Source organism: Salmo salar, chromosome 18 (genome assembly GCF_965601325.2).
Source record: "Salmo salar chromosome 18, fSalSal1, whole genome shotgun sequence".
Lineage (NCBI taxonomy): Eukaryota > Metazoa > Chordata > Actinopteri > Salmoniformes > Salmonidae > Salmo > Salmo salar.
In genome coordinates this window covers 99,786,000-99,802,897 of record NC_138308.1, presented here as the reverse complement: position 1 = coordinate 99,802,897, position 16,898 = coordinate 99,786,000, and the positions used below count along the sequence as shown (strand labels likewise).

Below are 16,898 nucleotides of genomic sequence, written 5' to 3'. Positions count from 1 at the left end.
CAACAGGTGTTATATGAAGTGTTGTTCCAGCTGATACAACAGGTGTATTATGAAGTGTTGTTCCAGCTGATACAACAGGTGTTATATGAAGTGGTGTACCAGCTGATACAACAGGTGTTATATGAAGTGTTGTTCCAGCTGATACAACAGGTGTTATATGAAGTGTTGTTCCAGCTGATACAACAGGTGTATTATGAAGTGTTGTTCCAGCTGATACAACAGGTGTTATATGAAGTGTTGTTCCAGCTGATACAACAGGTGTATTATGAAGTGTTGTTCCAGCTGATACAACAGGTGTTATATGAAGTGTTGTTCCAGCTGATACAACAGGTGTATTATGAAGTGTTGTACCACAGCACCTTGGTAATGGATGCAGTTGACTATTGATAAAGAACCTGCTGTCCATTAAAGTGGCAATCTGCAGTTGCTACATTAATTTCTGTAGTTAATGATCCAGTGTTTTCAGACCCCTTGACTTGTTCCACATTTTGTTACGTTACAGCCTTATTTGAAAATGTATTTAAAAAATAAACATATTCTCATCAATCTGTACACAATACCCCATAATGACAAAGCGAAAACAGGTTTTTATTTATTTTTGCAAATGTATATAAAAATATATATATAATTACCTTTTTCACGGCGCAACTAGAGAATATTACCAACCCCTAATCTTTGTAATTTTTTTAAACGCATTTTGGAGATAAAAGAGACCGTTTTATTTATTGTTAACAAACTGCTCTGAATGACGGGTCTCAAATGCATAACATTATCAAATATAATAGCTTAGCATAACATTAACAAATATAATAGCTTCGTACAACATTATCAAATATAATAGCTTAGCATAACATTATCAAATATAATAGCTTAGCATAGCATTATCAAATATAATAGCTTAGCATAACATTATCAAATATAATAGCTTAGCATAACATTATCAAATATAATAGCTTAGCATAACATTATCAAATATAATAGCTTAGCATAACGTTATCAAATATAATAGCTTAGCATAGCATTATCAAATATAATACCTTAGCATAGCATTATCAAATATAATAGCTTAGCATAGCATTATCAAATATAATAGCTTAGCATAACATTATCAAATATAATAGCTTAGCATAACATTATCAAATATAATAGCTTAGCATAACATTATCAAATATAATAGCTTAGCATAACATTATCAAATATAATAGCTTAGCATAACATTATCAAATATAATAGCTTAGCATAACATTATCAAATATAATAGCTTAGCATAACATTATCAAATATAATAGCTTAGCATAACATTACATCAAAACACCACATAATTTCTAATGAGATTTAAATAGTCTGAATAGTCCAAACTCAACAGCTCCACTAGGCAGAATGCACTTAGATTGAAACAGAATACAGGAAGATTATAGTTTGTTAACACTGGCTGGCTTGTGTGTGTGGGGGTGGGGGGCAATGTACTGTCTGTGGTGAGGGGTGTGGGACATTATACTGTCAGGGATGAGGGGTCTGGGGCAATGTACTGTCTGGGATGAGGGGTGTGTGGGACAATGTACTGTCTGGGATGAGGGGTGTGTGGGACAATGCATCAATGTTTGACTTGCTGTGAATTGAAGTGTAGCGCATTGAGGGCTGTATGGGAGCGGGACAAAATTAATTTCATTTCTTTGGCCTATTTATTGCCTTACCTCCTCACGCCATTTGCACACACTGTATATAGACTTTCTTTTTTCCGATTGTGTTATTGACTGTACGCTTGTTTATTCAATGTGTAACTCTGTGTTGTTTTTGTTGCACTGCTTTGCTTTATCTTGGCCAGGTCGCAGTTGTAAATGAGAACCTGGATTCACCTGGTCAGTCTGTCATGGAAAGAGCAGGTGTTCATAATGCTTTGTTAACTCAGTGTATAGTTTCTAATGGCAGCCTGCAGTACCCTGGTTGGCCTTCAACTGGAGTTACTTAATGAGAGGGGGCAGCACTGAGCTAGCCTGCATGTTATGTCTAATGGCAGCCTGCAGTACATCAGTTGGCCATCCACTGGAGTTACTTAATGAGAGGGGGCAGCACTGAGCTAGCCTGTAACGTCACTTCCTGGAGTATTACATTTACATTTTAGTCATTTAGCAGACACTCTTATCCAGAGCGCCTTACAGTAGAGTGCATACATTTTTATTACATTTTTACATACTGGCCCCCCGTGGGAATCGAACCCACAACCCTGGCATTGCAAGCGCCATGCTCTACCAACTGAGCTACAGTGGGAGTATCTCAAACTGTCTACATAAATCTCCCACATGAGACGCCATTTTAACCGAGTTAATTTGGCTTCAATGCACTATTGAGTCTCCACATAGGAATGAGTGGGGTCGTATGGGCCAGAATCCATCAAACAACAGGAAGTTACCAGGTATCTTTAACTGTGTGTCATCTGTTTTTCTCCAGGGTCGTCTGGGGTTCAGGTTGTTGGACCGGCTGACCAAGTCGTTGCCTTAGCTGGTGATGACATCATTCTACCATGTTCCCTGAAACCCAGTGTCAATGCTGAGGACATGGTAGTGGAGTGGACAAGATCGAACCTGAGAAAAGAAAACGTCCATCTTTACAGTGATGGTCGAGACTCCAATGTGGAGCAGGTTCCATCCTACAGTGGAAGGACATCAATGTTTAATGAAGAACTGAAGAATGGCAACGTCTCCTTAAAGCTGACCAGAGTTACTCTCTCTGATGCTGGAAGCTATATGTGCTTCATTCCAACACTGACCAGCCAGGTGAAGGAAACCACCGTTCAACTCTTTGTTGGTGAGTCATGAATACTGGAGATGTGATCAGAGGTTGTATTGGTAAATCTGGCTAAATGATTGGCTGCTAAAATATCAACATGTCTTCCTCCCTCATCATTCCTTCCTCTGTTATAGATCATGTATTCAGCTGGTCTTCCTTCCTCTGCTATAGGTCATGTATTCAGCTGGTCTTCCTTCCTCTGTTATAGATCATGTATTCAGCTGGTCTTCCTTCCTCTGTTATAGATCATGTATTCAGCTGGTCTTCCTCTCTCATCAGTCCTTCCTCTGTTATAGATCATGTATTCAGCTGGTCTTCCTTCCTCATCAGTCCTTCCTCTGTTATAGATCATGTATTCAGCTGGTCTTCCTTCCTCATCAGTCCTTCCTCTGTTATAGATCATGTATTCAGCTGCTCAGCACACAGCCTTTACAACACACTCCTCACACATCCTAACCTCCCACACTGTCACACTGGCTTGTGTCCCAATATTCCTACTACCTACTGTAGTGGCATTTGACACATTGAATTATTGATGTCATTCAAGTAAAGCTGTTGCTGGTTTAATGATTATCTCAGTGTTACATCACAATGTATTCAGGTTGATGGCATGACTTCTGACCATCTTTCTGTTAATACTGGAGTGCTGCAGGGTTCTGTTCATGACTTCTGACCATCTTTCTGTTAATACTGGAGTGCTGCAGGGTTCTGTTCATGACTTCTGACCATCTTTCTGTTAATACTGGAGTGCTGCAGGGTTCTGTTCATGACTTCTGACCATCTTTCTGTTAATACTGGAGTGCTGCAGGGTTCTGTCTATGTATTTATATTAGTTTTTTTAGGCCTATATTTATTTTGTTTGCAACTATAGTTGAAGCGTTTTCTATTTACCTTTTTAGATTTTATACATTAATATTACATTTTTTGTTACTTCAAATATGTTAATTGAAAATTTGCACAAAGGAGTATAATTCCAAATGTAATAAGAAATAGGTTTTGTTTTATATAAACTATTTATTCATTGAATTTACATAACATGTGCTGTATCGTGATATGTATTGTTATTGGGATATGTGATTTTGGCCTTATTGCCCAGCCCTACAGGGGGGTACCGATACCGAGTCAATGTGGAGACTATATACAGGGGGTACCGGTACAGAGTCAATGTGGAAGCTATATACAGGGGGTACCGGTACAGAGTCAATGTGGACAGTATATACAGGGGGTACCGATACCGAGTCAATGTGCGGGGGCACCAGTTAGTCGAGGTAATTGAGGTAGTGACTGTGCATAGATAATAACAGAGAGTAGCAGCGGTGTAAAAGAGGGGGGGTGGGGGGGCACACAATGCAAATATTCTGGGTAGCCATTTGATTAAATGTTTAGGAGTCTTATGGCTTGGGGGGGTAGAAGCTGATTAGAAGCCTCTTGGACCTTGGTGCTCTGGTACAGCTTACCGTGTGGTAGCAGAGAGAACAGTCTATGACTGGGGTGGCTGGGGTCTTTGACCATTTTTAGTGCCTTCCTCTGACACCACCTGGTAAAGAGGTCCTGGATGGCAGGAAGCTTGGCCCCAGTAACGTACTTGGTCGTACGCACTACCCTCTGTAGTGCCTTGCGGTCAGATGCCGAGCAGTTGCCATACCAGGCAGTGATGCAACCAGTCAGGATGCTCTTGATGGTGCAGCTGTAAAACCTTTTCAGGATCTGAGGACCCATGGCAAATCTTTTTAGTTTCCTGAGGGGTTATAGGTTTTGTCTTGCCCTCTTCATGACTGTCTTGGTATGTTTGGACCATGTTCGTTTTTTGGTGATGTGTATCAGCCAGTGATCTGTTTTATCTTGTATCTGTGTAGGTGCTGTATCTCAGCCAGTGATCTGTTTTATCTTGTATCTGTAGGTGCTGTATCCCAGCCAGTGATATCTATTGATGGAACCAAAGACTGGGGGGTGGTCCTGAGGTGTGAGTCTGGAGGCTGGTTTCCTGAACCTGAGATGGAGTGGCTGGACAGTTCTGGAACCATCCTCCCTGCTGATGGACCTCCAGAGAGACACAGGGACTCAGAGGGCCTCTACACTGTGAGACGACATGTCACCGTGAACCAGACTGACACCAACAGGTTCACCTGTAGAGTTCAACAGCAGGAGATCAACCACATGAAGGAGACAGAGATTCATGTCCCAGGTGAGGTCTTCATTGGTTAACCCAAATACCTGAGACACCTTGTTAGTTAGACTTGTTTGTGGAGGACGGTTTCTTAGGGGATGACCTTATTGGTCTGTTGTCAGTAGTATTTATAAATGATGTTCTTGCAGCTTTTGTCTACATGTTGATAAAACATATTAAAGGTGAGTTTAACCTTGATCTCTGACTGGTCCTTGATGTCTCATCATTAAGAGTCCCTCAGTCAGAGATATTAAACCTCCACTGGCTGTACTGGGTAGAGAGGAACCAGGCTCTGAGGGGTGACCAGTCCTCTACTGGCTGTACTGGGAAGAGAGGAACCAGGCTCTGAGGGGTGACCAGTCCTCTACTGGCTGTACTGGGAAGAGAGGAACCAGGCTCTGAGGGGTGACCAGTCCTCTACTGGCTGCACTGTGTCGTGTCTTTGGCATCATTAAAACTGAAGACTTATTTATCAAATAACTCTCTGTGTCATGTCCTGGCCAGTATAAGGGTTAATTGGTATTGTAGTTTGGTCAGGACGTGGCAGAGTGTATTTGTTTTAAGTGGTTAGGGGTGTTGTGTTTGTGTTAAGGCAGTTGATTTGGGGTTTTTGGGCACTGTTTGATTTTCATGTATTCTATGTTTAGTCTAGTGTGTCTGTTTCTATGTTTGGGTTCATTGGGGTTGGGACTCTCAATTGAAGGCAGGTGTTGTCTATTTGCCTTTGATTGAGAATCCCATATATGAGGGTGTGTTTGTATTTGTGTTTTGTGGGAGATTGTTGTGTGCACCATTCGTTTGAGCCTGCCACACTGTTACCGTTGAGAGCATTGTTTATTGTTTTGTTTCGTTTCAAGTGGATACCTTACATGTTTTATCAGTAATAAACATGAGTGTCCACAATCCCGCTGCATTTTGGTCCTCCTTTCCTCAACACAACGAAAACCGTGACACTCTGTAATTATTATTACGCGATTAAACTAATTAATCATGTAACTGTAATTAACTAGGAAGTCAGGGCACCAAGGAAAATATTCAGATTACAAAGTTTATATTAGGAAAATTATAACTTTCAGATATTTTAATATCTGATCAATTAGTCTTCGAATTAATGAATTATTATTTACGTTAGTCTCATTCCAAACGTCGTAAATTGTTGGTTATCTGCACGAACTCAGCCTTCACTATGAGTCATCCATACATCAATTGTCTTAAAATCATTTATTACTAACCAATTCACAGAAATGCATAACAAACAGTAGATATAGTAACAAGGAAATGAGGAATGTGGGATTCCCGCTGGAGGTGGGACTGATTGATTGTGCAAAAGCAGATTTTACTGATTAATCTATTTATGATAAATCAAACCTGTATAGGCTATCTGGGAATTAAACTTTAAATTAACCTGAGAGCTTTGCTTCATCTAAATTAATGTGGAAAGAGTTCATCTTGTCTCATTGTAGAAGCCCAATCAATTTGGATATTAAGGTGTAGCACTGAAACTATCGAGGTTACCTAGCCAGCTACACTTTCAAACAAAGTCAACAACGCAGCCACTGCTAGCTATCCTACTTTACCAGCCAGCAGTACTGTATCATTTTAGTCATTTTAGTCAATAAGTTGTCTTTGTCATAGTTTGATAATTGTGTAGTTTAGAGTAATTATCGAGGTTAGCTGGCCAGCTATTTTCGTCCCCCGCGACGCCATTTCCAAACCTAGCCAACTACTACCGACGAGCAGCATTGTAGAAACGAAATACATTATAAAGGAACGTCTTGATTAGTGTTATGTTAGCTAGCTACATAGTTGCCTTTGTATTATGATAAGGTGTAGCACTGAAACTATCGAGGTTACCTAGCCAGCGACACTTTCAAACAAAGTCAACAACGCAGCCACTGCTAGCTAGCCTACTTCACCAGCCAACAGTACTGTATCATTTTAATCATTTTAGTCAATAAGATTTTTGCAACGTAAGCTTAACTTTCTGAACATTCGAGACGTGTAGTCCACTTGTCATTCCAATCTCCTTTGCATTAGCGTAGCCTCTTCTGTAGCCTGTCAACTATGTGTCTGTCTATCCCTGTTCTCTCCCCTCTGCACAGGCCATACAAACGCTTCACACCGCGTGGCCGCTGCCACTCTAACCTGGTGGTCCCAGCACGCACGACCCACGTGGAGTTCCAGGTCTCCGGCAGCCTCTGGAACTGCCGGTCTGCGGCCAACAAGGCAGAGTTCATCTCAGCCTATGCTACCCTCCAGTCCCTCGACTTCCTGGCGCTGACGGAAACATGGATTACCACAGATAACACTGCTACTCCTACTGCTCTCTCCTCGTCTGCCCACGTGTTCTCGCACACCCCGAGAGCTTCTGGCCAGCGGGGTGGTGGCACTGGGATCCTCATCTCTCCCAAGTGGACATTCTCTCTTTCTCCCCTGACCCATCTGTCTATCGCCTCCTTTGAATTCCATGCTGTCACAGTTACTAGCCCTTTCAAGCTTAACATCCTTATCATTTATCGCCCTCCAGGTTCCCTTGGAGAGTTCATCAATGAGCTTGACGCCTTGATAAGTTCCTTTCCTGAGGATGGCTAACCTCTCACAGTTCTGGGTGACATTAACCTCCCCACGTCTACCTTTGACTCATTCCTCTCTGCCTCCTTCTTTCCACTCCTCTCCTCTTTTGACCTCACCCTCTCACCTCCCCCCCTACTCACAAGGCAGGCAATACGCTTGACCTCATCTTTACTAGATGCTGTTCTTCCACTAATCTCATTGCAACTCCCCTCCAAGTCTCCGACCACTACCTTGTATCCTTTTCCCTCTCGCTCTCATCCAACACTTCTCACTCTGCCCCTACTCGGATGGTATTGCGCCGTCCCAACCTTCGCTCTCTCTCCCCTGCTACTCTCTCCTCTTCCATCCTATCATCTCTTCCCTGTGCTCAAACCTTCTCCAACCTATCTCCTGATTCTGCCTCCTCAACCCTCCTCTCCTCCCTCTCTGCATCCTTTGACTCTCTATGTCCCCTATCCTCCAGGCCGGCTCGGTCCTCCCCTCCTGCTCCGTGGCTCGATGACTCATTGCGAGCTCACAGAACAGGGCTCCAGGCAGCCGAGCGGAAATGGAGGAAAACTCGCCTCCATGCGGACCTGGCATCCTTTCACTCCCTCCTCTCTACATTTTCCTCTTCTGTCTCTGCTGCTAAAGCCACTTTCTACCACTCTAAACTCCAAGCATCTGCCTCTAACCCTAGGAAGCTCTTTGCCACCTTCTCCTCCCTCCTGAATCCTCCTCCCCCTCCCCCCCCCCCTCCCTCTCGGCGGATGACTTCGTAAACCACTTTGAAAAGAAGGTCGACGACATCCGATCCTCGTTTACTAAGTCAAACGACACCGCAGGTCCTGCTCATACTGCCCTACCCTGTGCTTTGACCTCTTTCTCCCCTCTCTCTCCAGATGAAATCTCGCGTCTTGTGACGGCCGGCCGCCCAACAACCTGCCCGCTTGACCCTATCCCCTCCTCTCTTCTCCAGACCATATCCGGAGACCTTCTCCCTTACCTCAACTCGCTCATCAACTCATCCTTGACCGCTGGCTACGTCCCTTCCGTCTTTAAGAGAGCGAGAGTTGCACCCCTTCTGAAAAAACCTACACTCGATCCCTCCGATGTCAACAACTACAGACCAGTATCCCTTCTTTCTTTTCTCTCCAAAACTCTTGAACGTGCCGTCCTTGGCCAGCTCTCTTGCTATCTCTCTCAGAATGACCTTCTTGATTAAAATCAGTCAGGTTTCAAGACTGGGCATTCAACTGAGACTGCTCTTCTCTGTGTCACGGAGGCGCTCCGCACTGCTAAAGCTAACTCTCTCTCCTCTGCTCTCATCCTTCTAGACCTATCGGCTGCCTTTGATACTGTGAACCATCAGATCCTCCTCTCCACCCTCTCCGAGTTGGGCATCTCCGGCGCGGCCCACAGTTGGATTGCGTCCTACCTGACAGGGCGCTCCTACCAGGTGGCGTGGCGAGAATCTGTCTCCACACCACGTGCTCTCACCACTGGTGTCCCCCAGGGCTCTGTTCTAGGCCCTCTCCTATTCTCGCTATACACCAAGTCACTTGGCTCTGTCATATCCTCACATGGCCTCTCCTATCATTGCTATGCAGACGACACACAATTCATCTTCTCCTTTCCCCCTTCTGATAACCAGGTGGCGAATCACATCTCTGCATGTCTGGCAGACATATCAGTGTGGATGACGGATCACCACCTCAAGCTGAACCTCGGCAAGACAGAGCTGCTCTTCCTCCCGGGGAAGGACTGCCCTTTCCATGATCTCGCCATCACGGTTGACAACTCCATTGTGTCCTCCTCCCAGAGTGCCAAGAACCTTGGCGTGACCCTGGACAACACCCTGTCGTTCTCCACTAACATCAAGGCGGTGACCCAATCCTGTAGGTTCATGCTCTACAACATTCGCAGAGTACGACCCTGCCTCACACAGGAAGCGGCGCAGGTCCTAATCCAGGCACTTGTCATCTCCCGTCTGGATTACTGCAACTCGCTGTTGGCTGGGCTCCCTGCCTGTGCCATTAAACCCCTACAACTCATCCAGAACGCCGCAGCCCGTCTGGTGTTCAACCTTCCCAAGTTCTCTCACGCCACCCCGCTCCTCCGCTCTCTCCACTGGCTTCCAGTTGAAGCTCGCATCCGCTACAAGACCATGGTGCTTGCCTACGGAGCTGTGAGGGGAACGGCACCTCCGTACCTTCAGGCTCTGATCAGGCCCTACACCCAAACAAGGGCACTGCGTTCATCCACCTCTGGCCTGCTCGCCTCCCTACCTCTGAGGAAGCACAGTTCCCGCTCAGCCCAGTCAAAACTGTTCGCTTCTCTGGCACCCCAATGGTGGAACAAGCTCCCTCACGACGCCAGGACAGCGGAGTCAATCACCACCTTCCGGAGACACCTGAAACCCCACCTCTTTAAGGAATACCTAGGATAGGATAAAGTAATCCTCCTAACCCCCCCCCCCCTAAAAGATTTAGATGCACTATTGTAAAGTGGTTGTTCCACTGGATATCATAAGGTGAATGCACCAATTTGTAAGTCGCTCTGGATAAGAGCGTCTGCTAAATGACTTAAATGTAAATTATTTAAAAGATCCACTTGAAAAGGTAAATCTGGCAATTTCACTTGTTAGTTAAATCGAATGAGACATCGATATCCAGTCAATTGCGATTGGCTGGATATCTTAACGTGATCCGCGTTTGGATTTCCCCTACTTCTTTTAAGAGATGTACTTGCGATTCTTCACCGATCTTTTATACATTCTCCAGAACATAAATATTGTTCGGACCTCCAGTTCTGGAAGAAATTCCTTTGTTCTCTCTATGAAAACTCACTCTCTCTATACTGTGGCCATGAGGATATAATCTCCTCCAGGAATTTATGACCTCTCTGACCACAGCAGCCTGGGTGTAGGAGACAGAGAGAGATGGTGCTCGCTGTGTCCAAAGAGGGCAACGTCATGACAGGGGGTACCGGTACAGAGTCAATGTGCGGGGGCACCAGTTAGTCGAGGTAATTGAGGTAGTATGTACATGTAGGTAGAGTTATTAAAGTGGCTGTGCATAGATAATAACAGAGAGTAGCAGCAGCGTAGAAGAGGGGTGGGGGGGCAATGCAAATAGTCTCGGTAGCCATTTGATTAGAAGTTCAGGGGTCTTATGTCTTGGGGGTAGAAGCTGTTTAGAAGCCTCTTGGACCTACACTTGGCATTCCGGTACCGCTTGCCGTGCGGTAGCAGAGAGAACACTCTATGACTGGGGTGGCTGGAGTCTTTGACAATTTTAGGGCCTTCCTCTGAAACCGCCTGGTACAGAGGTCCTGGATGGCAGGAAGCTTGGCCCCAGTAATGTACTGGGCCGTACGCACTACCCTCTGTAGAGCCTTGAGGTCAGAGGCCGAGCAGTTGCCGTACCAGACAGTGATGCAACCAGTCAGGATGCTCTCGGTGGTGCAGCTGTAGACTCTTTTGAGGATTGAGAACCCATGCCAAATCTTTTCAGTCACCTGAGGGGGAATAGGTTTTGTCGTGCCCTTCTTCACGACTGTATTGGTGTGCTTGGACCATGTTAGTTTGTTAGTGATGTGGACACCAAGGAACTTGAAGCTCTCAACCTGCTCCACTACAGCCTCTTCGATGAGAATGGGGCCATGCTCGGTCCTCTTTTCCTGTAGTCCACAATCATCTCCTTTGTCTTGATCACGTTGAGGGATAGTTTGTTGTCCCGGCACCACTTCTCACTTTATCATTATTACATAGCATCCCATCATCTCACAAATAGGTAATATACAGGGGGTACCGGTACAGAGTCAATGTGGAGACTATATTCAGGGGGTACCGGTACAGAGTGAATGTGGAGGCTATATACAGGTTGGTACCAGTAAAGAGTCAATGTGGAGGCTATATACAGGTTGGTACCAGTAAAGAGTCAATGTGGAGGCTATATACAGGGGTTACTGGTACAGAGTCAATGTGGAGACTATATACAGGGGGTACCAGTACAAAGTCAACGTGGAGGCTATATACAAGGGGTACCGTTACAGAGTCAATGTGGAGACTATCTACAGGGTGTACCAGTACAGAGTCAATGTGGAGACTATCTACAGGGGGTACCAGTACAGAGTCAATGTGGAGACTATATACAAGGGGTACCGGTAGAGCGTCAATGTGCGGGGGCACCAGTTAGTCGAAGTAATTGAGGTAGTATGTACATGGAGTTAGAGTTTTTAAAGTGACTGTGCATAGATAATAACAGAGAGTAGCAGGTGTATTATGAACTGTTGTTCCAGCTGATACAACAGGTGTTATATGAAGTGTTGTTCCAGCTGATACAACAGGTGTATTATGAAGTGTTGTTCCAGCTGATACAACAGGTGTATTATGAAGTGTTGTTCCAGCTGATACAACAGGTGTATTATGAAGTGTTGTTCCAGCTGATACAACAGGTGTATTATGAAGTGTTGTTCCAGCTGATACAACAGGTGTATTATGAAGTGTTGTTCCAGCTGATACAACAGGTGTATTATGAAGTGTTGTACCACAGCACCTTGGTAATGGATGCAGTTGACTATTGATAAAGAACCTGCTGTCCATTAAAGTGGCAATCTGCAGTTGCTACATTAATTTCTGTAGTTAATGATCCAGTGTTTTCAGACCCCTTGACTTGTTCCACATTTTGTTACGTTACAGCCTTATTCGAAAATGTATTTAAAAAATAAACATATTCTCATCAATCTGTACACAATACCCCATAATGACAAAGCGAAAACAGGTTTTTATTTATTTTTGAAAATGTATATAAAAATCTATATATAATTACATTTTTCACAGCGCAACTAGAGAATATTACCAACCCCTACTCTTTGTATTTTTTTTAAACGCATTTTGGAGATAAAAAGAGACCGTTTTATTTATTGTTAACAAACTGCTCTGAATGACGGGTCTCAAATGCATAACACTATCAAATATAATAGCTTAGCATAACATTATCAAATATAATAGCTTAGTACAACATTATCAAATATAATAGCTTAGTATAACATTATCAAATATAATAGCTTAGCATAACTTTATCATATATAATAGCTTAGCATAACATTATGAAATATAATAGCTTAGCATAGCATTATCAAATTTAATAGCTTAGCATAGCATTATCAAACATAATAGCTTAGCATAACAGTATCAAATATAATAGCTTAGTACAACATTATCAAATATAATAGCTTAGCATAACATTATCAAATATAATAGCTTAGTACAACATTATCAAATTTAATAGCTTAGGACAACATTATCAAATATAATAGCTTAGCATAACATTATCAAATATAATAGCTTAGCATAACATTAACAAATATATTAGCTTAGCATAACATTATCAAATATAATAGCTTAGCTTAACATTATCAAATATAATAGCTTAGTACAACATTATCAAATATAATAGCTTAGCATAACATTATCAAATATAATAGCTTAGCTTAACATTATCAAATATAATAGCTTAGTACAACATTATCAAATATAATAGCTTAGTATAACATTATCAAATATAATAGCTTAGCATAACATTAACAAATATAATAGCTTAGCATAACATTATCAAATATAATAGCTTAGCTTAACATTATCAAATATAATAGCTTAGTATAACATTATCAAATATAATAGCTTAATATAACATCAAATACAATAGCTTAGCATAAAATTATGAAATATAATAACTTAGCATAACATTATTAAATATAATAGCTTAGTATAACTTTATCAAATATAATAGCTTAGCATAACATTATCAAATATAATAGCTTAGTACAACATTATCAAATATAATAGCTTAGCATAACATTATCAAATATAATAGCTTAGTACAACATTATCAAATATAATAGCTTAGCATAACATTATCAAATATAATAGCTTAGTACAACATTATCAAATTTAATAGCTTAGGACAACATTATCAAATATATTAGCTTAGCATAACATTATCAAATATAATAGCTTAGCATAACATTAACAAATATATTAGCTTAGCATAACATTATCAAATATAATAGCTTAGCTTAACATTATCAAATATAATAGCTTAGTACAACATTATCAAATATAATAGCTTAGCATAACATTATCAAATATAATAGCTTAGCTTAACATTATCAAATATAATAGCTTAGTACAACATTATCAAATATAATAGCTTAGTATAACATTATCAAATATAATAGCTTAGCATAACATTAACAAATATAATAGCTTAGCATAACATTATCAAATATAATAGCTTAGCTTAACATTATCAAATATAATAGCTTAGTATAACATTATCAAATATAATAGCTTAATATAACATCAAATACAATAGCTTAGCATAAAATTATGAAATATAATAACTTAGCATAACATTATTAAATATAATAGCTTAGTATAACTTTATCAAATATAATAGCTTAGCATAACATTATCAAATATAATAGCTTAGCATAGCATTATCAAATATAATAGCTTAGCATAGCATTATCAAATATAATAGCTTAGCATAACATTATCAAATATAATAGCTTAGCATAACATTATCAAATATAATAGCTTAGCATAACATTATCAAATATAATAGCTTAGCATAACATTATCAAATATAATATCTTAGTATAACATTACATCAAAACACCACATAATTTCTAATGAGATTTAAATAGTCTGAATAGTCCAAACTCAACAGCTCCACTAGGCAGAATGCATTTAGATTGAAACAGAATACAGGAAGATTATAGTTTGTTAACACTGGCTGGCTTGTGTGTGTGGGGGTGGGGGGCAATGTACTGTCTGTGGTGAGGGGTGTGGGACAATGTACTGTCTGGGGTGAGGGGTGTGTGGGACAATGTACTGTCTGGGATGAGGGGTGTGTGGGACAATGCATCACTGTTTGACTTGCTGTGAATTGAAGTGTAGCGCATTGAGGACTGTATGGGAGCGGGACAAATTTAATTTCATTTCTTTGGCCTATTTATTGCCTTACCTCCTCACGCCATTTGCACACACTGTATATAGACTTTCTTTTTTCCGATTGTGTTATTGACTGTACGCTTGTTTATTCAATGTGTAACTCTGTGTTGTTTTTGTCGCACTGCTTTGCTTTATCTTGGCCAGGTCGCAGTTGTAAATGAGAACTTAAATGAGAACCTGGATTCACCTGGTCAGTCTGTCATGGAAAGAGCAGGTGTTCATAATGCTTTGTTAACTCAGTGTATAGTTTCTAATGGCAGCCTGCAGTACCCCAGGTGGCCTCCAACTTGAGTTACTTAATGAGAGGGGGCAGCACTGAGCTAGCCTGTAACGTCACTTCCTGGAGTATAACATTTACATTTTAGTCATTTAGCAGACACTCTTATCCAGAGCGATTTACAGTAGAGTGCATACATTTTTATAACATTTTTACATACTGGCCCCCCATGGGAATCCAACCCACAACCCTGGCATTGCAAGCGCCATGCTCTACCAACTGAGCTACAGTGGGAGTATCTCAAACTGTCTACATAAAGCTCCCACATGAGACGCCATTTTAACCGAGTTAATTTGGCTTCAATGCACTATTGAGTCTCCACATAGGAATGAATGGGGTCATGTGGGCCAGAATCCATCAAACAACAGGAAGTTACCAGGTATCTTTAACTGTGTGTCATCTGTTTTTCTCCAGGGTCGTCTGAGGTTCAGGTTGTTGGACCGGCTGACCCAGTCGTTGCCTTAGCTGGTGATGACATCATTCTACCATGTTCCCTGAAACCCAATGTCAATGCTGAGAACATGGTAGTGAGGTGGACAAGATTGAACCTGAAATCAGAAGTCGTCCATCGTTACAGTGATGGTCGAGACTCCAATGTGGACCAGTCTCCATCCTACAGGAATAGGACATCAGTGTTTAATGAAGAACTGAAGAACGGCAACGTCTCCTTAAAGCTGACCAGAGTTACTCTCTCTGATGCTGGAAGCTACAGGTGCTTCATTCCAACACTGACCAGCCAGGTGAAGGAAACCACCGTTCAACTCTTTGTTGGTGAGTCATGAATACTGGAGATGTGATCAGAGGTTGTATTGGTAAATCTGGCTAAATGATTGGCTGCTAAAATATCAACATGTCTTCCTCCCTCATCATTCCTTCCTCTGTTATAGTTCATGTATTCAGCTGCTCAGCACACAGCCTTTACAACACACTCCTCACACATCCAAACCTCCCACACTGTCACACTGCCTGTGTCCCAATATTCCTACTACCTGTTGTAGTGTCCTAATATTCCTACTACCTACTATTGACTCACAGTAGTTACTATGTACTGATAGGGATACATGCTATAGAGAAGGTATTGTATAGTCAACAGCGTTGTGCTGCTTTGTTAATTGATTTGTCCAAGGCTTTTGACACAGTGAATTATTGATGTCATTCAAGTAAAGCTGTTGCTGGTTTAATGATTATCTCAGTGTTACATCACAATGTATTCAGGTTGATGGCATGACTTCTGACCATCTTTCTGTTAATACTGGAGTGCTGCAGGGTTCTGTTCATGACTTCTGACCATCTTTCTGTTAATACTGGAGTGCTGCAGGGTTCTGTTCATGACTTCTGACCATCTTTCTGTTAATACTGGAGTGCTGCAGGGTTCTGTTCATGACTTCTGACCATCTTTCTGTTAATACTGGAGTGCTGCAGGGTTCTGTTCATGACTTCTGACCATCTTTCTGTTAATACTGGAGTGCTGCAGGGTTCTGTTCATGACTTCTGACCATCTTTCTGTTAATACTGGAGTGCTGCAGGGTTCTGTTCATGACTTCTGACCATCTTTCTGTTAATACTGGAGTGCTGCAGGGTTCTGTTCATGACTTCTGACCATCTTTCTGTTAATACTGGAGTGCTGCAGGGTTCTGTTCATGACTTCTGACCATCTTTCTGTTAATACTGGAGTGCTGCAGGGTTCTGTTCATGACTTCTGACCATCTTTCTGTTAATACTGGAGTGCTGCAGGGTTCTGTCTATGTATTTATATTAGTTTTTTTAGGCATATATTTATTTTGTTTGCAACTATAGTTGAAGCGTTTTCTATTGACCTTTTTAGATTTTATACATTAATATTACATTTTTTGTTACTTCAAATATGTTAATTGAAAATTTGCACAAAGGAGTATAATTCCAAATGTAATAAGAAATAGGTTTTGTTTTATATAAACTATTTATTCATTGAATTTACATGAAAAGTGCTGTATCGTGATATGTATCGTTATCGGGACATGGGCTTTTGGCCTTATTGCCCAGCCCTACAGGGGGGTACCGATACCGAGTCAATGTGGAGACTATATACAGGGGGTACCGATACCGAGTCAATG

At 41.6% G+C, this 16,898-nt stretch overlaps 1 protein-coding gene across 5 annotated transcripts in view; it reads left to right on the top strand.

Moving 5' to 3' along the window:
- The window catches only part of LOC106583397 (butyrophilin-like protein 2), a 428,110-nt gene that overhangs the window by 304,286 nt on the left and 106,926 nt on the right, over window positions 1-16,898 (top strand). For all 5 annotated transcript variants that reach the window (XM_082965415.1, XM_082965417.1, XM_082965418.1 and 2 more), the window contains 3 exons: window positions 2,449-2,805; window positions 4,688-4,972; window positions 15,220-15,576. In XM_082965415.1, coding sequence (XP_082821541.1) covers window positions 2,449-2,805; window positions 4,688-4,972; window positions 15,220-15,576 — 999 coding nt within the window. The remainder of the gene's footprint in view (window positions 1-2,448; window positions 2,806-4,687; window positions 4,973-15,219; window positions 15,577-16,898) is intronic.